This window comes from Prionailurus bengalensis, chromosome C2, assembly GCF_016509475.1.
Source record: "Prionailurus bengalensis isolate Pbe53 chromosome C2, Fcat_Pben_1.1_paternal_pri, whole genome shotgun sequence".
In the NCBI taxonomy this organism is placed as follows: Eukaryota; Metazoa; Chordata; class Mammalia; order Carnivora; family Felidae; genus Prionailurus; species Prionailurus bengalensis.
The window spans coordinates 67,345,125-67,369,308 of NC_057350.1; the positions used below are offsets into that span (position 1 = coordinate 67,345,125).

General features: G+C 33.1%; 1 protein-coding gene across 5 annotated transcripts in view; it reads left to right on the forward strand.

Moving 5' to 3' along the window:
* STXBP5L (syntaxin binding protein 5L) overlaps positions 1-24,184 on the forward strand; it is a 399,447-nt gene that overhangs the window by 254,113 nt on the left and 121,150 nt on the right. For all 5 annotated transcript variants that reach the window (XM_043594274.1, XM_043594278.1, XM_043594276.1 and 2 more), the window contains exons 15-18: positions 13,609-13,649; positions 17,025-17,242; positions 18,956-19,125; positions 21,027-21,152. In XM_043594274.1, the coding sequence (XP_043450209.1) occupies positions 13,609-13,649; positions 17,025-17,242; positions 18,956-19,125; positions 21,027-21,152 (555 nt within the window). The remainder of the gene's footprint in view (positions 1-13,608; positions 13,650-17,024; positions 17,243-18,955; positions 19,126-21,026; positions 21,153-24,184) is intronic.

Sequence of the window (24,184 nt, forward strand, 5' to 3'; positions counted from 1 at the left end):
CTCTGCCCCTCCCCCGTTCATGCTCTGTCTCTCTCTGTCCCAAAAATAAATAAACGTTGAAAAAAAAATTAAAAAAAAAATTAAAAAAAAAAAAGAATCAGAAATGAAGAGTGCAATAAATGAGATTAGAAACTTGCTTTATGCAATGAACAGCAGACTGGAAGAAGCAGAACAAATTAATGACCTAGAAGACAAATTCATGGAAAGAAATGAAGCTGAACAAAAGAGAGAAAGAAGAATTATGCAAAAAGAGAATAGATGAGGGAACTCAGTGACTCCATCAAATGTAAGAACATTCATATATAGACGTCCCAGAAGAAGAGAAAGGAGGCAGAAATTTTGCTTGAAGAAGTAATAGCTTAAAACTTCTCTAATATGGGGAAAGAACAGACATTCAGATCCAGGAGATACAGAGAATTCCCATCAAAATTAACAAAAGCAGGCTTACACCAAGACATATTGTAATTAAAGTTGCAAAATATAGTGATAAAGAAAAAAATCTTAAAAGCAGCAAGACAAAAGACATCATTAACTTACAGGGGAAAACCCAGAAGACTAGCAGAAGATTTCTCAACAGAAACTTGGCAGGCCAGAAGAAAGTGGCATGATACAGTGCAAGTGCTGAATGGGAAAAATACACAGCCAGAAATACTATATCTAGCAAGGCTATCATTCAAAAGAGGAGAGATAAAAAGTTTCCCAGACAAACAAAAACTAAGGGAGTTCATGACCCCTAAACCAACCCTGCAAGAAATATTAAAGGAGATTCTGAATGGAGAGGAGGCACCAAAAGTGACAGTATAAATGCAGGAAACACAAAAGCAGTGAAAATGAATATTTCTGTAAAAAATTGGTCAAGCAACTCACAAAAAATGGATATAATATAATAACACACACTTAAAAACATCAGGGGGAGAGAGGAGAAAAGAATGGTTTCAAACTTAAAAGACCATCAATTTAATGTAGATTGCTATATACAGAAGAGGTTATTAACAAGCCTAATCTAACCATATATCAAAAATCACCAATAAACATGTAAAGAATAAAGAGAAATCCAAATCTATCACTAAAGAAAAATCAGCAAAATATGAGAGAAAGACAAGAAAGGATCAGAGAAAATCAAAACAACCACAAAACAAGTGATACAATGGCAATAAATATTTATCTATTAATATTTACTTTGAATATACATATACTAAACACTCCAAGTAAAAGACATAGGGTGTCAGAATGGATAAAACAAACAAACACCAAGACCTATCTATATGCTACCCACAAGAGACTCATTTTAGACCTACAGGCACCTGCAAATTGAAGATGTGAGGATGGGGAAACATTTATCATGCAAATGGATGTCAAAAGAAAGCCAGAGTAACAATACTTATATTGGACAAATTACACTTTAAAACAAAGACTGTAACAAGGGACAAAAAAAAGGGGGGGCACTATATAATAATAAAGGGGACAATCCAGCAAAAAGATACAACAGTTGTAAATATTTATGCAACCAACATGGGAGTGCCTAAATACAATAACAAACATAAAGGAACTAATCAATAATAATACAATAATAGTAGGGGATTTTCACATCCCACTTATGTTAATGGACAAATTTTCTAAACAGGAAATCATCAAAGAAACAATGGCTTTGAGTGACATATTGGACCAGATAGACTTAACAAGTATATTCAGAAAATTACTTCCTAATGCAGCAGAATATACATTCTTTTCAAGTGCACATAGAAGATTCTCCCAAATAAATCACAAATTAGCCCCAAAACAGGCCTTGACAAACAAAAGAAGACTGACGTCATACCATGCACCTTTTCTGTCCACAACTCTATGAAACTAGAAGTTAACCACAGAAAAAATCTGGAATGATCACAAATATGTGGAAGTTAAGTGACATGATACTAAACTATGAATGACTTAACCTGGAAAATAAAGGTTCCCCTAAGAGGGAAGTATATTGCAATACAAGCCTACCCAAGAAGCAAGAAAAGTCTCTATTTGACAACCTAACCTTACACCTAAACAAGCTAGAAAAAGAACAAACAAAGCCTAAAGCTGGCAGAAAGAAAAAATAAAGAGTAAAGCAGAAATAAATGATATAGAAACTAAAAAACAACAGAACAGATCAATGAAACCTGGAGTTGTTTCTTTGATAAAATGAAATCAATAACCTCTAACCAGACTCATTAAAAACAAAAGAGAAAATACCCAAATGAATAACATCATAAGTGAAAGAGGAGAAATAACAACCAACACCACAAAAATACAAGCTATTGTAAGAGAATATTTTGAAAAATTATATGTAAACAACCTGGGAAATCTGGAAGAAATGGATAAACTCCTTGAAACATATAAACTACGAAAGCCGAAATAGGAAGAAATAGGAGACTTGAACAGACTGATAGCCAGCAAAGAAACTGAATGAATAATAATAAAAAACAAAGTCCAACACCAGGTGGATTCACAGGGGAAATCTACCAGACATTTAAAGAAGAGTTAAATACCTATTCTTCTTAAACTATTCCAAAAAGTAGAAATGGAAGGAAAACTTTCAAATTCATTCTCTAAAGCCAACTTTACCCTCATTCCAAAACCAGATAAAGACACCACAAAAAAAGAGAAGTACAGGCCACTATCTCTGATACACAAAGATGCAAAGCTCCTCAAGAAAATACTAGCAAACTGAATCCAACAACACGTTAAAAAAATCATTCACCACAATCAAGTGGGATTTATTCCTGAGTTGCAAGCGTGGTTCAGAATTCACAAATCAATCAACATGGTACATAACAATAAAAGAAAGGATAAGAACCATATGATAATTTCAATAATGCAGAAACAGCATTTAGCCACAACATTTATTCATTAAAAATCCTCAACAAAGTAGGTTTAGAGGGAACTTCCTCAACATAACAAAGGCCATATATGAAAGATCCACAGCTAATATCATCCTCAATGGGAAAAGACAGAGCTTTTCCTCTAAGATCAGGGACAAAATGAGGATGTCCACTCTGGCCACTTTTATTCAACATAGTATTGGAAGTCCTAACCACAGCAGTCAGCCAACAAGAAGAAATAAAAAGCATCCAGATTGGCAAGGAAGAAGTAAAACTTGCCCTATTTGAAGATGACATTATAGTATATAGAAAACCCAAAGGACTCCACCAAAAACTCCTAGAATTGATAAACAAATTTACTAAGGCCACAGGATAAAAAAAATCAATGTACAGAAGTCTGTTTCATTTCTATACACCCATAATGAAGCAGAAGAGAAATTAAGGAATCCATCACATATAAAATTGCACCAAAAATAATAAAATACCTAGGAGTAAACCTAACCAAAGTAGTGAAAGACCTGTACTCTGAAAACTATAAAACACTGATAAAAGAAATTGAAGATGACACAAGCAAATGGAAAGACATTCCATTTTCATTGTTTGGATGAACAAATATTGTTAAAATGTCTATTCTATCCAAAGCAATCTACACATTTAATGCAATCCCTATCAAAACACCACCAGCATTTTTCACAGAGCTAAAACAATCCTAAAATTTGTATGGAACCACAAAAGACTCCAAATATCAAATGTAACCCTGAGAAAGAAAAACACAGCTGTGAAGGCATCACAAATCCAGACTTCAAGTTATTTTACAAACCTCCAGTAATCAAAACTGTACAGTACCGGCACAAAAATAGATACATCGATCAATGGAACAGAATAGAAATCCCAGAAATAAACCCACAATTATATGGTCAATTAATTTTTGACAAAGCAAGAAAGAATATACAATGGGAAAAAGAGTCTCTTCAAAAAATGACATTGGGAAAACTGAACCACTTTCTTATATCATTCACAAAAATAAATTGAAAATGGATTAAAGACCTAAATGTGAGATGTAAAACTGTAAAAATCCTAGAAGAGAACACAGGCAATAACTTCTTTGATGTTGACCATAGCAACTTCTTTCTAGATATGTCTACTGAGGCAAGGCCAACAAAATAAAAAATAAACTATTGGGACTACATCAAAATAAAAACTTCTGCACAGGAAAGGAAACAATCAACAAAACTAACAGAAATTTTGCAGAATATGAGAAGATATTTGCAAATGACATATCTGATAAAGGGTTAGTAACCAAAATATATAAGCATCTTATAAAACTCAACACCAAAAACACAAATAATCCAATATAAAAATGGACAAAAGACATGAATAGACATTTTTCCAAACAAGACATACAGACGGCCAACAGACACATGAAAAGATGCTCAGTGTCACTAATCATTAGGGAAATGCAAATGAAAAGTACAATGAGCTGTTACCTCAGACCTGTCAGAACGGCTAAAATCAACAACAAAAAACAACAGGTATTGATGAGGATGTGGAGAAAGGGAACTCTCTTGCACTGGTGTTGAGAAAGCAAACTGGTACAGACTCAAAAAGTTAAAAATGGAATTACTGACAATCCAGCAATCACAGAACTGGGTATTTATCTAAAGAAAAGAAAAATACTAATTCAAAGTAAATTAATTGATGTTTATAGCAGCATTATCTACAATAGTCAAATGATGGAAACAACCCAAGTGTCCATCAACTGATGAATGGATAAAGAAGATGTGATACACACACACACACACACACATACATACATACACACACAATGGAAAATTACTCAGCCATCAAAAAAGAATGAAATCTTAACCATTTGCAATGACGCATGGAGCTATAGAGTATTATGCTAAGTGAAATAAATTAGAGAAAGACAAATACCATATTATTTCACTTATATGTGCAATTTAAGAAACAAAACAAATAAGCAAAGGGAAAAGAGAAAGTGAGAGAGGCAAATCAAGAAACAGACCCAACTATAGAGAACAAATTGATGGTTACCAGAAGGAAGCTGGCGGGGGGGGGGGGGGGGGGGGGGGGAGGGATGGGTTAAACAGGTGATGGAGATTAAAGAGTACACTTATGATGAGCGTCTGGTGATGTATGAAGTGTCGAATCACTATATAGTACACCTGAAACTAATCATACACTGTATGTTAACTAACTGGAATTTAAATAAAAACTTGAAAAAAGAAAAGAAATTAAATGACATTCAGAGTTATTATAAAACTATAGTGACTAAGATTGTGTGTTGATGGCAGAAATATGGACCCTGCCAGACAAAGCTGAACAGACTAGAGAGTCCAAAAAACATATGCCATGTATAAGATAACTGATTTTTTATGAACATGACACTCCAAAGCAGGAATGGATCTTTTAAAAAAAATTATACTGCTTAATTGGATATTCATATGGAATCTGTCTTTACCACACATCATAATAAAAATGTGTTCAGGTAAATGATAGATTTAAATGCTATAGGAAAACAATACAGGTTCAGGAGGATAATAGAGGAGAATATCTTTTTGATGTTTTGGAAGATTTTGTAAAGAAAATACAAAATAGCACTAACCAGAAAGGGAAAATTTTATAAATTAGATTACATTAAAATTAAGAACTTTTGGGGCGCCTGGGTGGCGCAGTCGGTTAAGCGTCGGACTTCAGCCAGGTCACGATCTCGCGGTCCGTGAGTTCGAGCCCCGCGTCGGGCTCTGGGCTGATGGCTCAGAGCCTGGAGCCTGTTTCCGATTCTGTGTCTCCCTCTCTCTCTGCCCCTCCCCCGTTCATGCTCTGTCTCTCTCTGTCCCAAAAATAAATAAAAAAGTTGGAAAAAAAATTTTTTAAATTAAGAACTTTTCCTCAAAAGACACCATTAAGACACTGAAAATACCAGTTACAGGGAAGACTCTTACATTTTGTGTAGTGAAGGGCTTATATCAGATATATAAATAATTATGATAAATATATGAAAAAGACACAGTAAACTCAATAGAAAAAATTGGCCAAGAGACCTAACAAAGTAACCAAATGGTCATAAGCATATGAAAAGGTGTTCATCACTTTTCATAGTAATGTCAATTGAAATCACAATAACATTGCACATACCCATCAGAATGGATAAAATTTTAAAGAGACTATCAGCACCTTTTCCTCATGATGTGGAACAACTAGAAGTCTTTTATTATTATTAGTTTATTTAGTTTTGGGGGTGAGGGGCAGAGAGAGAGGGAGAGAGAATCCCAAGCAGGCTCCATGTTGTCAGCGCTGAGCCCAACACAGGGCTGGATCCCATGAACCATGAGATCATGACCTGAGCCAAAACCAAGAGTTGGACACTTAACCAACTGAGCCACCATGTACCCCTAGAACTCTTTTAAAGTGTTAGTGGGAGTACGAATTGGTTATAGCTTCTTTGGAAAATTCTTTGGCAGCACCTAAGAATTCAGGTGAGTCCACTGATTCCACTCCTAGATATATATCTAATAAAAACCTGTATTAAGTACTCTAAAATAGAGTTTTCAAGAATTTTCAGAGCCACACAATTTGTAATAGTGCCAAAATAGAAACAACATAAATATTTAACAATACTAGAGTATATAAATATGCTGTGGTGTATTCATACAGTGGAATTCTAAACAGCAATTTTTAATATGAAATTTATTGTCAAATTGGTTTCCATACAACGCCCAGTGTTCATCATTTTTTAATCTGTTGTTTCACACTGTAACACAAATCAAGTTGACATTCTGACATGTATTACAGTAATACATATTACTGACTGAAATCAACTAGACTCAACATAGTTGTTTCCATTTACAGACGCTTCAAAAACTGGTAAAACTGATACAGGGTGTTAAAAGCCAAGACAGCGGCAACCACTGGGGAAGATGTAGAAATAGTGATTGGAAAAGAGAATTTAAGGGGTTTTAGATGATGTTCTGTTTTTTAATCTGAGTGATTAAACAGTTGTATTCATTTTGTGATGCTTCATTGTGGTGTGATTTTATGATTTGTACTGTAGGAGAGTTTTAACTAAGTAAAACAATTTTTTTCAAAATATCAGGAAGTTATATTACTGAAAATGACAAAGGACTGGTTTCTCCACTAAAAAATGCTTATGTTGGCAAAATCAATTTTTTCAGAATTCTAGAATCTAATAGAAAATGTATAACAATCAGGGGAATGCTTAATGAAGACAGAAGTTGCTATAAAATAAATAAGTCATGGAAATGTAATGTATACCATGGTGGGTATAGTTTATAATACTGTATTGTATACTTGAAAGTTGCTAAGAGAGTAAAACTTCAAAATCCTCACACAAGAAAACAAAATATTTTAACCACCTATGGTGATGGATATTAACTAAACTTATGGTAATTATTTTACAAAATGTACAAATGTCTAATTACGTTGTACACCTGAAACTAATATAATGTTAAATGTCAACTATATCTCATTTCTTTAAAAAGCTGCTGAATTTTGTTAAGAGACCACATGGTATTTTTATCTTACTCCTTTACAGTTAACTACTGGTGGCCATGAAGATAGCACCCTGCATTCCTCTTACATAGCTTTCTGGTGCCAGAGGGAGTAATAAATACAGACCTTCTTTTCATAGAATGGTAGTTGTACCTGACCTGTGTTTTTACCTGTTTGGTGACTCCCTGAAGCATTAGCTAAAGGGCTTACCTTTGTTTTGCTTGCCTCAGAGCTTTCCTGGGGTTGAAGTGGCTTCCTGGAAGGCATTTATCTGAGTAATTAAAGGCAGATGTACCAGCTGCCACTTACCTGGGGAAAGGGATAACAAGCAGGGGCAAACAATAGATAGTTTATACTCTTGGAAAGAATAGGCTGTATAAGAAGATAGATGGGGGGAACAAAGGCTTTGTAAAGCTCCCACATACACTGCAGAATCTAGATGTCTGTATGCTGCCTACAGTTGGATACATGCTAAAAAAATACCTGAGAAGATTCTAAGTTTTCCCCTTTGGATTAACTTTAGGCACCATCCAGACAGTAAGTAAAGGCTAATGCAGAGTTGGAAATAACCTGGCTATTATTGCAGCAGTTTCCTAACACAGAATCAACCTGTGCAGACATGGAAAGGATTTATTATTGTTGCTGCTGTTGTTTGGCTATAGTCATTTAATGAAATTGCTGTCAAATCACTAGGTCACCAGTAAGCTAACGGAGCAGAGTTTTCAGAGGCCAAACACAGTGAAGGATACTATCTTTCGAAAAACTGTTTACGTGATGACTTTTCTAAACTAACAGCAAAAACTTACAACAAGCATCAACAGAAAAATTGGGAAGGGAGAAAATCTAATTTTCACAGCTTCCTCATTAATGCTCAAAAGTTCAGCTTTCAACAACAAAAGAAACAGCATACAAAGAAACAAGAAAGCATGGCCCATTCAGAGGGGAAAGAAAAGAATTTAACTGAAACTGTCCCTGTGAAAGCTGACATTTTACGTACTATACAAAGATTTTAAGTCAGCAGTCTTAAATATGCTTAAAGAACTAAAAGAAAACAAGGATAAAGAATTGAAGGTAATCAATTAAAGAATTAAGTCTCACTAAATAGAGTATTAATAAAATTTATTTTAAAAAGAAACTAAATAGAAATTCTGGTCCTGGGGGTGCCTGAGTGGCTCAGTCAGTTGAGCTCCCATTCTTCATTTTATCTCAGGTCATGATCCAGGGTCATGGGATTGATCCCCTGTTGGGCTCCATGCTGAGCACAGAGCCTGCTTAAGATTCATTCTCTCTCTCGCTCTCTCTCTCACTCTCTCTTGCTCTCCTACCCTCTCCCCGAGGCTTCCCTCCCCTCCCCGCATGCTTTCTCTTTCTCTAAAATAAATAAATAGGTAGGTAGGTAGGTAGAGAGAGAGGGAGAGAGAGAGAGAGAGAGAGAGAGAGAGAGAGAGAGATATTCTGGTGCTGGAAAATACAATAACAGAAATGAAAAACTTACGTGAGGGATTCAGCCTCAGATTTGAACAGGCAGATGAAAGAATACGTGGATTTGACCTTACATAGTAAAAAGGGTTATAAAAGAATATTATGAACAATTGCATGCTGACAAAGTAAATAACCTAGATGAAATGGATAAATTCTGAGAAACTACCAAAACTGACTCCAGAACAAATAGATAATCTGAACAAATTTGTAACAAGAGATTGAATTAGTAGTCAAAGCCTTCCTTCAAAGAAAAGGCCAGGATCAGATGACTTCATGGTGAACTCTACCAATTGTTGAAGGAGGTAACACCAAATGCTTCTCACACATTTTCCAAAAACTAGAAGGGAACACATTTTAACTCGTTCTTTGGGGCCAGCTTTACCCTAATACCAAAGCCAGACAAAGACATCACAGGAAAAGAAAACTATGCAACAATATTACTTATGAATATAGATGCAAGCATCCTCAATAAAATACTAGCAAACACAATCCAGTAGAATATTAAGAGATTTATAAAATATGATCAAGTGGAGTTTGTCCTAGGAACACAAGAGTGTTTTAGTATACACAAATCAATGTAATACCCACATCAGTAAAATGGAGGGAAGAAAAATAAGGTTATCTCATGCAGAAAAAGCATTTTACAGATGCCCCTTTCATGATTTAAAACCACAACAGCAACATTCAGATAACTCAGTGACTTCCTTATTGGAATGGAACTTCCTTAACCTGGTAAAGGGCATTTTTGCAAAACCCACAGATAACATCATATTCGATAGTGAAAGACTGAAACCTTTCCCTCTGAGATCATGAACAAGACAAGGATCCCTGCTTTTGATACTTCTACTTCATATTGTATTGGAAATTCTATCCAGAAGAGTGAGGCAAGAAAAATAAAAAGCACCTACAGTGGAAAGAAAGAACATTAGCTCTATTTGCGAATATCATAATCTTATATATGTATTAGTGTGTTTTTGTATACTAACAATGAACAATCCACAAAGGAAATTAAGAAAGCAGTTCTATTTATAATAGCATCAAAAAGTAAAATAAAATACTTTTTGAAACAAATTTAGAAACAAATTTAACCAAGTAGATGAAAGGTTTATACATTAGAAGCTATAAAACATTGCCAAAAAATATTTTAAAAACACAAAAATAGGGGCGCCTGGGTGGCGCAGTCGGTTAAGCGTCCGACTTCAGCCAGGTCACGATCTTGCGGTCCGTGAGTTCGAGCCCCACGTCAGGCTCTGGGCTGATGGCTCAGAGCCTGGAGCCTCCTTCCGATTCTGTGTCTCCCTCTCTCTCTGCCCCTCCCCCGTTCATGCTCTGTCTCTCTCTGTCCCAAAAAAATAAATAAACGTTGAAAAAAAAATTTAAAAAAAAATAATAAAATAAAAATAAAAAAAACACAAAAATAAACAGAATGACATCCCATGTTTATGAATGTAAGATTTAATATTCTTAAGATAATAATATACCAAAAGTGATGTACATATTCACTACAATCCCTATCAAAACCCCAATGGCTTTTTTGCAGAAATGAAAATGGTTATCCTAAAATTCATATGAAATTGCAAGTGACTCCAAATAGACAAAATAATCTTGAAAAAGAACAAAGTTGAAGGAATTACACTTCTTAATTGTAAAGTTTCCTCCACAGCTACACTGATCAAAACAGTTTGGTAATGTCATAAGATTAGAAATATAATTTAATGAAATGTAATTGGGATTCCAGAAATCATACATCTATGATTGTTTTTTTAAACAAGAGTGCCAAGACTGTTTAACAGGAGAAAGAATAATCTCATCAGCAAACGTTGCTAGGAGAACTGGATACCCACATACAAAAGAATAAAGTTAGACATCCACCACCCCCCCCACCAAATCTATAAAAAACTTTGCAAACTCAACACAAATAAAAACCAAGTTAAGAAATGGGCAGAAGACATGAACAGACATTTTCTCCAAAGAAGATGTACAGACACAGGAAAATACGCTCAACCTTGCTTATCATCAGGGAAAAACAAATAAAACGTACAATGAGATATCACCTCACACCTATCAGAATGGCTAGAATCAGCAACACAGGAAACAACAGATGTTGGCCAGGATGCGGAGAAAGAGGAACCCTCTTACACTGTTGGTGAGAATGCAAACTGGTGTAGCCACTCTAGAAAATAGTACGGAGGTTCCTCGAACAGTTAAAAATAGAACTACTCTACAACCCAGAAATTGCACTACTAGGTATTTACCCAAAGGATACAAATATACTCATTTGAAGGGACACATGCACCCTGAAATTCATAGTAGCATTATCAACAATAGCCAAATTATGGAAAAAGCCTAAATGTCCATCGACTGATGAATGGATAGAGAAGATGTGGGGTGTGTGTGTGAGTAATGGAATATTATTCAGCCATAAAAAAGAATGAAATTGTGCCATTTGCAGTTACATGGATGGAGCTAGAGTGGATTAGGCTAAGCGAAATAAGCCAGTCAAATAAAGACAAATACCATCTGATTTCACTCATATATGAAATTTAAGAAACAAAACAGATGAACATAGTGGGGAAAAAAGAGAGAAAAACCGGAAAACAGACTCTTAACTATAGAGAACAAACTGAGGGCTGCTGGAGGGGAGGTAGGCAGGGGCATGGGCTAAATGGGTGATGGGTATTGAGGGCACTTGTGATGAGCATTGGGTGTTATATGTAAGTGAAGATTCACTAAATTCTACTCCTGAAACTAATATTGCACTATATGTTAACTAACTAGAATTTAAATAAAAACTTGAAAGAAAAATTTGGACCCCTACTTCATACCATATGCAAAAATTAACTCAAATATAAGGAAAGGCTTGAATTTATAGCTAAAGCTATAAAATTCAAAAAGGAAGACCATGGGGGAGGGGAAGGGGAAAAAAAAGTTACAGAGAGGGAGGGAGGCAAACCATAAGAGACTCTTAAATACTGAGAACAAACTGAAGGTTGATGGGAGGTAGGGGGAAGAGGGGAAAGAGGGTGATGGACATTGAGGAGAGCACCTGTTGGGATGAGCACTGGGTGTTGTATGGAAACCAATTTCACAATAAATTATATTTAATAAATAAAAATTCAAAAAAGAAAACAAGGTAATCTTTCATGACTTTGATTATGGCAGAGATTTTGTAGACATTACGCCAAAAGCATAAAAGTAAACAAAAGAAAAAAATAGGTAAAATGGCCTTCATCATTAGGTGAAAAGACAACAATGAGTTGGAAAAAATTTTCAAACTATATATCTAATAGAGTTTAGTTTTCATAATATATAAATAACTCTTAGAGCCCAACAATAAAAAGACATTTTTTTAAATGAACAAAGGATTTGTGTAGACTTTTTCAAAAAAAGATATACAAATGTCCAACAAGCACATGAAAATATACTTAACATCATTAGTCATTGGGGAAATGAAAACAAAGCCACAATTAATTGTGTATACCACTTCACACCCACTACAATGGCTAAAAAAATTTTTAAGAGGAAGAAAAGCAAGTGTTGACAAGGAAACAGATTAATTAGAACCACATAGTTTGCTAGTGGGAATGTAAAATGGTACAGCTGATATAGAATATGGTTTGGCAATTTCTCAAAAAGATAACTATCATATAACTGAGCACTCCCACTTTTAGGTATATACAAAAACTTTTACATGAACGTTCACAGAAGCATTATTCACAATAGCCAAAAGCTGGAGACAAATACTTTTCCTGTATTTATTGAGATGACCATATGGTTTTTCTTCTTTAATCTGTCAGTATGATGAATAACAATATGGTGTTTGATTTTTTTTAATGTTTAACAAATCTTACATTCCTAAGATAAACTGCACTTAGTCATGATGTCTGATCCTTTCTATATGTTTTTTATTTGATTTGCTAATATTTTGTTGACAATTTTTTCACCTATGCTTGAGGAATATGGTTGTATAATTTTATTTTTTGGTTTTGGTAGTCAGGATAAGGCTGACCTCATAAAATGTGTTGGGGTTATTCTATCATCTTCATTTCTAGATGAGTTCTTATAGAATTGCCACTATATTACCAAATAATGATACCATTCTAGATAGGTTTAAGGATTTGCTTTTTATATTTTGAAACTGAAATTTCACTATGACATTCACTTCAAAATTATTTTAATGTAATCAGAATTAACTCAGGTATTTTTTTTATTGAGTGTAAACAATTTTTTTAAACTTTTTAAAATGTTTATTTATTTTTGAGAGACAGAGAGAGAGTGTGAATGGGGGAGGGGCAGCGAGACAGAGAAAGACACAGAATCTGAAGAGGCTCCAGGCTCTGAGCTGTCAGCACAGAGCCCAACGCGGGGCTTGAACTCACAAGCTGTGAGATCATGACCGGAGCTGAAGTTGGACGCTTAACCGATTAAGCCACCCAGCCACCCCAAGTATAAACAGTTTTATATAAAATATATTGTTTATTCAGGCCAGTTTTCGTTGTTCTCTATTACACATAAAAATATTCCTACAGTCAAATCTTAATAATTGTTCTTTTTTAAATTTAGATTTTAGTGCATTGTTTAAAAAGTAAACTGTTGTTATGAGCTTAGAAATGCTTTAGCATATATTCATTCTCATTGGAATGGGATTTTTAAATCAAATTTTGGCAATACCTCTTATATACAGTTAGAATGCCTATAATTTTTGAAATTTACTATAATTAATGCTAATGTATTTCTCATCTAGTCATGCAGATGGATCAATAAAATTTTGGGATGCTTCGGCAAGTAAGTTTTAAGTCTCTTGTTCTATAACAGAAAACCCTCAGTTAATATTTACGCAGAGCCATTTGCCACTTTTTACTTTGGATGATTAATATTTCAGATACAGTTTTAGCATATATATATATATATATAGCTGTGTTATAAAAATCCATTTCCTATGTTGGATCAGTTTAAAGTACTATCTCTACTATACTTTTCCTTTGTAATATTAACAGATAGGACTGAAGTCTCCATCAGCAACCTGTTGTATTTACAAAAGGTAAGGTACATTGAAAAAACTACCATACTTTGTCAGATTAACTCTACTGAAGGAATTTCCTTCACCTCCAGCTCTGGTCCTAGAAAAGTTCTTTTATCTCACTAGTCTTCACTTTCTTTTCCATTTGTCTATGAAGCCCTATGTGAATCAAAAGAAGTGATTAGATAAATGTAAAATTTCTTTAAAAATTTTTGAGAATTATGTAATTTAAGGAATAAGGTAGGCTGCCTCAGTGTTGAAGGGCACACAAAGATATTTCAGAATTGATTGTATCTGTATATATCCTTTATAGTACTTTTATTTACTAAATCAGATAAATGAATGCACATATTTGACTATTAGGCAAACAGTATGATAAGAATTGTAAATGTAATACAACTCGAATTCTGTTTGTTATCAGAAATTTGTGATTTGTTTGAACCAGGTAGATCCAGAAAGGGTATTTTGATGGGGTAATACTTAATGTGAGTTTGGGAAGATATTTACGATTTTAATAGGAATAGGAGGAATAGAGTAAGTGAGCGATGACTCAGTTTCTGAGGATGAACAACTAGCAAGGTGAGGACTATAAGAGAGTGCTGGAGGTTTGAATCTTGTAATTACACCAGGAAATCCAGGTAAAAATGTCTAGCAGGTAGGAAGAACAGCCAAGAATGGAAACTAATGAAGAGGCAGCATAAAAGTGGTATTTGAAACTATAGAAGTAAACAGCTTCTGAGGAAGATTATGATAAACACAAAAGCAGAGGGAAGAAGGTTGATTATTAGTTATACTCTAAGCCTGCAAGCTAGAGTCTTTCAGCAATGGAGCAAATCATCAGCAAGAAAAAATGATTAAAATATTTAAAACCACGAATTTTGAGGCCCCTTTCTGAACTCACACAATAGAAATCAATGGCTCAGGGAGAAATTCCACAGGACAAAAGATTTTCTTTGGATGGACTTTTCTTGTAAATCTGACCTTGTTCCAAGAACACAATTTTATAGTAACATCCCACCACCTCAAATTCACTCCTTGGCATCTAAAATGTGAGAAGACACTTTAACATCCTAGTGATTAGAGTATATGCCACTCTTAAGCATGCATAATAATTTAAGAGGTTAATTTTTAAATATTTTATCCCATTCAAAACATATTATAAAGGCTTGCAGCATGTTTAATATTTTTACTGTAATTATAAGAACATATTTCCAATTTAATGGATATCATTGAAGAAATTTCACTTAGTTTGTCAATTTTGTGGAATACTGTCCAGTACAGGAAGTGAGGTTATACTGAATTTGAATAATTGAGTTTATGTTTTATGTGTATTAGTTTTCAATTTGCTGACTAATAAATTACCACAATTGAGTAGTACTTACATATTATCTCACATTTTCTTTGTGTCAGGAATCTGGGTACAGTTTAGCTGGGTTCTTTGCTCAGGGTTTCCTGAGACTGCAGTCAAGGTGTTCGCTAGGGCTGCAGTTTCATCTGAGATTTAGAATCCTCATTAAGTCTCATGTAGTTGTTGGCAGAATTCATTTTCTTGTAGCTTTAGAACTCATGGCAACTTGTTTTATTAAGGCTGGTGAGGCAGTGTCTCTCTAACCTCAGAGAGGGCACCAGTTATGTCAGCCCCATTAAGGATAATCTCTGTTAATTAACTCAAAGTCAACTAATTAGGGGCCTTAATTATGTCTGTAGTATCCTTTTAGCATTGCTATGTCATATAAAATAATCATGGGAGTGATACCCCATCTGACATAGAAGCCAGGCTATAGCATCTGGTATAAAGCCTTACCCATTTTAAAAATGTTTTGATTTGACATAATTTTAGACTTACAGAATAATTGAAAAAAAAAAATACCATGAAGTGTTATATAGCTTTTAGCCAGATTTTCCAAATGTCAATGTATACTACATTTGTTTTTCCACCCTCCTCCCCTCTCCTTCTTCTCCATATATTTATATATACTTACAGCATTTTGTAACCATTTCTGAGTTGCAGATATGATGCTCCTTTTACATTACATGCCTCTAAAATACTTCACTGTATCTTTCCTACAAATAAGACGTTCTTTTACATAGTCAAATTAGAGTTATAAAAATCAGAAGATTAATACTGATGGCAATACAGCAATACCTGCTAACCTCCAGGTCTTACTCGGTTTTCACCAATTGTCCCAATAATATCTTTTATAATAAAAGAAAATTGAGAATTATTTATTGCATTTATCATCTTTTGGGTTTTCCTCAATTTGGAATTGTTTCTTAATCTTTATTTCATTTAATTGATATTTTTGAAAACTCAGGCCAGTTATTTTGTATAATCTTCAGTTTGGGTTTGACTGAAGTTTCTCATGATTAGGTTCAAATTATGCACTTTTGACAGAAACTCCCAGATTTTTGGAAATTTTCTTAAGGATCTTTTGTAGAATCAGAGCTTTTTATAGGAGAGTTCTTATCAGGGTCTAAAATGGAAAAAATATTCCCCCAAATAAAAATTCCTGAAAAAAATTCACAAACCCAGAGTTTTTAAAAATTATAACTGATCCTTTTCTAATACAGGGCCATTCAGAAAAGATCCTTTCTAAAATAATTGCAGATTATTGGGCTTTCAATACTACTAGGTAGTAAATTACAAATGTTTCTCATCTTCAGGATTGTCTAAGAAATTTGTTGGGAGAAGAAAACCCTCTATGAATAACATCAACCTCTCATGTAGCAATCAAAGGGGGAAATTGTGAAAAAGGATTAAGGGGTCTCCTTTAGGAGAGAATTAGGTTTAGTATTTCCATTGTAACCTTTTTGAGCCCCAATATTTTTATCAATAAATAAGGATAAAAATACTCACTTCATTGGACTTTTCTGAGGATCACATGAGACAATGAATACAAAGGACCTACAAATTCATTGGTATATAGTATATGTTCAATAAATGTTTATTTTTCTCTGGAGTCTCCCTTCAGCTAAACTATGATAAGAGTTCATGACATTGAATGCTTACTAGTTAAAATATAATTTATTTTGTCTGCTTGGATTCTATTTTAGTAGTTTAACAAATACACTGAAAGAGTTTAACAACATCTAAGAATTAAGTTCAAATTAGAAGATAACTATGCTTCAATATCTTGTAGTAACTCTGCAGATGCTGTATAAGCTAAAAACTTCAAAAGTGTTTGAAAAACAGAAGGTAGGAGAAGGAAAACCAACATGTGAAATTGTAGAGGAAGATCCATATGCCATTCAGATGATTTACTGGTGTCCAGAGAGCAGAATATTCTGTGTATCAGGAGTCTCTGCATATGTCATAATTTATAAATTCAGCAGACATGAAATTACAACGGAAATAGTGGTAAGTTATTTAAAATTTAATGTTCATAGCTAGAGTTATTAAAGCAATTATCATATATTTTGGCTAGTGCTTGATATGGTTTTAAGCCATCAAGACTGATGTATTTAGTCAGTAATCCAATTCATAGGATTTTAAATTATTATTGTTACTTATATAACTTATTAAAAAATAGTTTGGCTTAAAATGATGAAAACAGTTCTGTACCAAAACCTTGTATTTTTAGATAGGATGTATTTTGTCTGTATAGAATTTATACAGACATTTGTAGCTTTATGCATAAATGTCAAATTAATGTGGGCTTTGTTGTATGTATATCTTTATTAAAATTTTTTAGTTTGCCTTTTCTTGTCAATTTTTAATTTCTGTATAGCAACATTTTTATAGGATGGAAATAATTATGATAATCTTAATTTTAAACTAATCAAGTAATTTAATTGTTCTGATACTCTCATGGGATAAATTAAATCTAAATTAAGGCATCTATAGATAATTGGCCATCCCTACTGAGTCCATTTTACCATTTTATCAGAAAATAAAGATTATCTACTAAACACCTGTATATAACTTTTTACCTCAACAGCTAAAATTAAGTACTGCCCTGTTAAAGTATATTAGTTAAAATCCCAGGCTTTGGAGTCAGATAAGTCTGTGTTTTAATTCTAGCTGTACCAGCGAATAGCTACATGATGCTGAGCAAGTCACAAAGATCCAGTAGTCAGTAGTAGAGTCTGAGTAAGACCCAGTTTCATCACTCATGTAATTTTCTGTGCAAATAAAATAGAAAAATGCAAAGTAGTAATAAACTACAAATGATAATGCCAATTTCATAAGGTTCTTGTAAGGATTATATAAAATCATTAGTATAGTGTCTAGGTATAGTTGACAATAATTGGTAATGGTTACTGTCACTAGAGGGTTTTTTAATTTTAAGATAATTATAACAGTCATTTTGATAATATTGCTATATTCACACCCCATAATGACATGTTATTAAGCAATTGTCTTCAGCCTCAAAGATCCTGATTTTTACATTGTAAAGCAAATGTTTGTTGTAAAATCGATTTTAATTAAAGCATAGAATGTAATCATAAAGTACTTAATTTTTAAACATTTTTAGATTAAAAAAAAGGTTTTGGATCATCTTTTATTCCAATACAGTTTATCAAATGTTTTTTAATTAAGCAAGCTAATGAAATTAAGAGCTGAGCTAATGAAACAAAAATTAGAATTTATTTTGGGAATGTTTTACTGAGTTTGAAGGCAAAATTGAATGTTTTTTTTAAAACTAAAATCCTTCTACAAATAATTTGTGTGTTATGTATGTGTGTGTAAACACATCCAGTTTATTTTATTTACTGGAATAACTGACCAATTTCTTCTTTTACTATATATGGAGTTGTAATTTATACCTTTATCTTAGGAGAATTTTTCATGTAAAAACTTTATCTTCACTAGTAGGTATTTTTCTTATAATTCTGAAGAATTAAGAAATATTTTACATTTTTTGTGAGTGCCAGTGAATGTTCCACATATTTAAATACAAATACTGAAATAGCAGTATTTAAATCAATTTGGGATATCTCAACTTTACTATGAATTGAAATTGAACTTATTAATCTGAATAAAACAATAATTACAAAAAAGTTGTCAGGTAATTTAATGTGGTTACTTATTGTTATGACTTAGGTTAAATTAAAACTTGATTTTTTTAAGTCATTAGAGGTACGACTTCAGTATGATATTGAAGATATTACAACCCCAGAACCAGAAACAAGTCCTCCGTTTCCAGATCTCTCATCTCAGCTTCCTTCAAGGAGTCTTTCTGGAAGTACTAACACTGTGGCTAGTGAAGGAGGAACAAAGGACAGTATCCCATGCCTCAAGTAAGAGTTGCTACCAAATTTTAAAACAATTTTACATATTAATCATATACTACTTTGAAACTGTACAAAATAAAATTATTCTTTTCTTTTATTAAGTTGTTGTCATTGATCTACACTCAACCAAGGAGTGCTGTGGTCTTTTCTTTGAATATCTATGAAGAGGGCACAATATTTTTATCCTTTATTATGAAGGCATTTATGTTCTTCCCAGAAAGATCATAAAGAAAATATGGCTTTAATAGAATGGGAACACATATGGCAGGGAAGAAACTTGGCCAGTTGCTTGGTATCTCCCAATTCAAAAAGTCTTTTTAGGGAATTTCTTCAGTTTTCTTGGAATCAAAAAAAACCCCAATCAACCAGACAAAAAACACTGCAAGAATGCTACTACAAGAACACTAACTACTACAAGAATACTATGTTAGAAAAAAGGATTCCTCTCATGATTGCTATGATTTTGCTAAAATAATACTTCTTTTTTTTTACTTTTTAACTGATAAGAAGGTGAGATTTAAACAAAAAGTAGATGAGGGATTTACCTGAAATGTATCTCGTAGAAGAGTATTCCAGGCAGAAGGAATAGATAGAACAAAGGCTTAAAGTGCCTTGCATATGAAGAGGTCAGTGTAGCTAGGACAAGGAGAGCAAGTGGGGGGGGGGGGGGGGAAAGAGCAAGAGATGAAGTCAGATAAGTAATAGAGGGCCAATTATAGGCCACTGTAAGGCCATGGCTTTTATTCCTAATTAAACGGGGACTCATTACAGGGTTTTGAATAGAAAAGAGACATCAGTTTTAAATTTTATTTTTCAAATTATTTTTTTACATACCATTTTATTTTTAATTTAAATTTTAGTTACTTAACATACAGTGCAATATTGGTTTCAGAAGAATTCAGTGATTCATCACTTACATTCAACATCCATTGATTAAATTTTAAATTGATCATTTTGGTGGCTTTGTTGAAAATGGATCTTGGGATGGAAGGGAAAGGTAGAAGCCGGGAGACCAGTAAAGAGGCTATTAAATGTAAGCAGAGATGATGTTATGGGCTGACAGATTCAGCAAATAAAAATACAGGATATCCATTTAAATTTAAATTTCAAATAAACAATAAACATTTTTTAGTATCAGTATATTCCAGACACTGCATGGGACATACGTACAGTAAACAAAACAAAATAAACAAAACAAAACATAAAACCTATTTATTGTTTATTTGAAATTCAGATTTAAATGGGTGTCTTGTATTTTTATTTGTCAACCGTAACTAGGATGGTCACAATAGAGAATTAAAAAATGGTCAGATTCTGGGTATATTTTGAAGGTAACATCAATAGAATTTGATGATTGATTGATGTGAGGTACAAGAGAAGGATATTAGTATGACTTTTTTTTTTAACTGAATAACTGGAAAGATACAAGTTGCTATAAACTAGAATAGATAAGGCTGCAGGTCAAGCAAATTTAGAAGGAATGAGCAGGAATTTGGGTTTTGGATATGTTCAACTCTTAATTTGGGTGGTAGATTAAGTCATTCATATTGTTATGCATTTATAACTTAATATATGTTATAATATTTCATAAATATTTAGAAACTTTTGTTAAAAAAGTAAATAATAAAAATAATTTAAAATACCATCCTCAAAAATTAAGAAAAGGAAGGGATAATGGCCATTTGAAGTTGTGGACTTAACTGGTTTAAAAGCTATTTAAAAAACTAAGCAATTTTAAGTAATTTGGTATATTCTGAGAAAGCTAGAAGACACTGTCCGCCTGTGTACTTCCCTCAGTGTGTGGTATTGTATATTTCTGTAGAAAGATGCTATGTAAATTCTGAAGATAAGCATGGGCATACTTATTTAAACTGTATGTGATAGAACTACTTTTTTCTCTTTTTTAGTGTTAAGACACGACCAGTGAGGATGCCTCCAGGGTACCAAGCAGAACTTGTTATTCAGTTGGTGTGGGTGGATGGTGAGCCTCCCCAACAGATTACAAGTCTTGCTGTAAGCTCAGCATATGGAATGTAAGTAGCTAAACATTCTAATTTGTATTATTTAATATGTTTGATATAGTGAGATGTTTCTTTTAAAATACTTAAGTCCTAAAAATGGAAAGAAGGCTTTACCTAGATTTTTACTTGATTGAAAATGGTATACGAAAAATAATAACTTATATAAAAACTATGATTATTTGTTCTTGCTTGAAGTCAGACTTGTGCTAGCATTTCCACTTTTAATGTTGGGAGGTTGTTAGGATGTTATTACACATTCTTTTTTGTTTTTCTATTTTCTATCCTTTTTCTCCTTGTGTTTCAGTTTGGATGCTTTCTTCTGACTTGTCTTTTTGAATTCACTAATTCTGTCTTCAGTTGTTTATAATCTTATGGTAGATCCAGCCATGGAGTTCAATTTTAGTTATTTTGTTTTTCAGTTCTATACCTTTCATTTGATTCTTTTTAAAGCTTCTTGTTATCTTCCTAAATTATCACTCTTGTCCTTCATTTCCTTGAACATGTTGAATACAGTTCCCTCAATATGTGTTTGATAACTCCCTATCTCTATCTAGTTGATTTGTCTTGGATTTTGGTCATATTGTCCTCATGTAATCTAGATTTGCTTTTTGGTGTTCTTTCTGTTTTTATGGGACATATAAATTTATATACCATCATATATATACTTACATATTTATAAATAAACATTATAGAGATAATTTCAGGTTCTAAATGATGTTATCATCCTCCAAAAAGTATTCACATTTCCCCTAATAGGCTAAACTAAGAGACAATAGAAGGTTTAGAGCAACATAATCCAGTCAGGCATTCTTTGAAAGTTGGATTGTATTATACCCTTTAAAAGCTAATATAATTTTAATTATTCTTTATTTCTAGATTGTAGCCCTCCATAGAACTTGTGCCAAATTATACCCCCTCAAAAATGTTTAAGAATACGTGATCTTGCACTACCTTCCTAACAATAGTGTAAACTTTTTATTCCCTGTCATTCTGTGGATAGGAAGTATGTAATTGTGTTAGTAGACTTTTCTTATATCTTAAGTGAAATGGAACATGTTTTCCTGTACTATGACATTTCTGTTTATATTCTGTCCATTTTTCTACAGAGTTGTTAGTATTTCTCTTATAGATTTGTGAAAACTATTTACATAGTAGGGAAGTTAGCTTTCTATCTGATGTAATTTGCTAGTATTTTCCCTGTTTTTGTTTACTTTATGAAATTGTTTAGGATGGTTTTTTCCATGAATAAATTTTTAAAAATTGTTAAAGTAATTCTATTTTTTCTTTTATGTCTCTGGATTTTGTGTCATACTTAGAAAAGCTTCCTTCACTTCAAGATTAAAAATTATTACATTCTATTTTAATATATTTCTTAAATATATCTAAGTATTTAATCTATCTAGCATTAATTTAGATATAAAGTATGAAATTGGGATTAAACTCTAGTTCTTTCCTGATGACTAAGAGTTGTGCCAATACCACTTCCTGAATACTATATCTTTCCCTCCAAATTTGGAATCAATCATAATTTATCAAATAATACATGAAAAATATATATTTGGTTCTACTTCCATTCTTCCCAGTCTGCCCCTAAGCTAAGTTTGATGAGCTCAAAGAAAACTTTTTGAAGGCATCTGAAAGGAAGACTGCCTAAAAGAAAAAGAAAAATTTTATCTTGTGTTCCTGGAGTTTTTGCAGTGTGGAGGTTCTATGTGAACATACATAAGGGGAACCTTTTATTGACTGAAAAATTATTTGGTAGATACACTGGCAGGAACTCCCTTGAATGAAGGAAAGCGAGGAAGGAAGTGTGGGACAGTCAATAATCCCATTATTTGATACGACAAGAATATATGTTTGTCTTCTAACCCAAGTAGTTATGGTAGATGACTGAGCTGAAGCCATTTTCAGGGTTCTATACTCAAGAGATTGACCTATAAAGGCAAGGAATACCAAATTTAAGAGGGTATGAAGGTATATCACCAAGTTCAGGAGCTGAAGATTGTTAGAATAAGTCAGAGAGCATATTTTCCATGTAAGTAACTGTGGGGGTAACAGTCACTATAGAGCCTCTGAAGAACCGACACTTGTAAGAGAAAGACAGCTTGGACACCTTGCTCACAGACGGTTTCAACTGCCAAAAATTTCGAGCTCAAGTGGCTACTTCTGTAAATCCCAACAAAATTTTAGAAAATAAGTAAAACCAGTACTATATAAAAACTTTCTGAGAAAGCCGAGAAAGAAAAAGTCATATTCATCTCTTTATGGGACAATATAACTTGATGCCAAAACTTGAAACGACCATTACAAAAAGCAGAACATAAGCATAGGTGCAAAAATCCCAGCCAAAATATAAATAAAATAATCACATATTAGAATGTGTCAATAAAATAATGTGTCAATAAAATAATAAAATGTGTCAATAAAATAATCACATATTAGAAACATGTTTAGTTTATACCAAGAATGCAAGGCTTGTTTAACATTTGAAATGAATTCATGTAATTCATCACATTAACAGGATAAAATAGAAAACTATAAAAGTAAGCCATGGGATGCAAAAAGCAAAAACATTTAGTAAAATGTATCTTCTATTCATGAGTTAAAAAGAAACCATTAACTAAACCAAGAAGGAAATTTCCTTAATCTGATACATGGCAGCAAATATCATCCATACTTTACATAAAATGTTGAAAGCTTTACATCTGATATGAAAACAAGACAAGGATGACTGTTATCACTACCTCTATTCGCATTGTACTGAAGGACCTAGCCAGAGCAATACATAAAGGAAAATAAATCAAAGTTATATAGATTACAAAAGAAGGAAATGGAAAGAAATGATTATGTATGTACAACATTTAAATACTTTGCAGATAAATTTTATTAGATTGCAAGATTAGTAGATACAAAGTCAATGTAAAAATAAATGACATTTCCAGGGGTGCCTGGGTAGCTTACTTTGTTAAGCCTCTGACTCTTGATTTTTTGGCTCAGGGCATGATCTCACAGTTGTGAGATCAAGATCCACCCCACATAGGGCT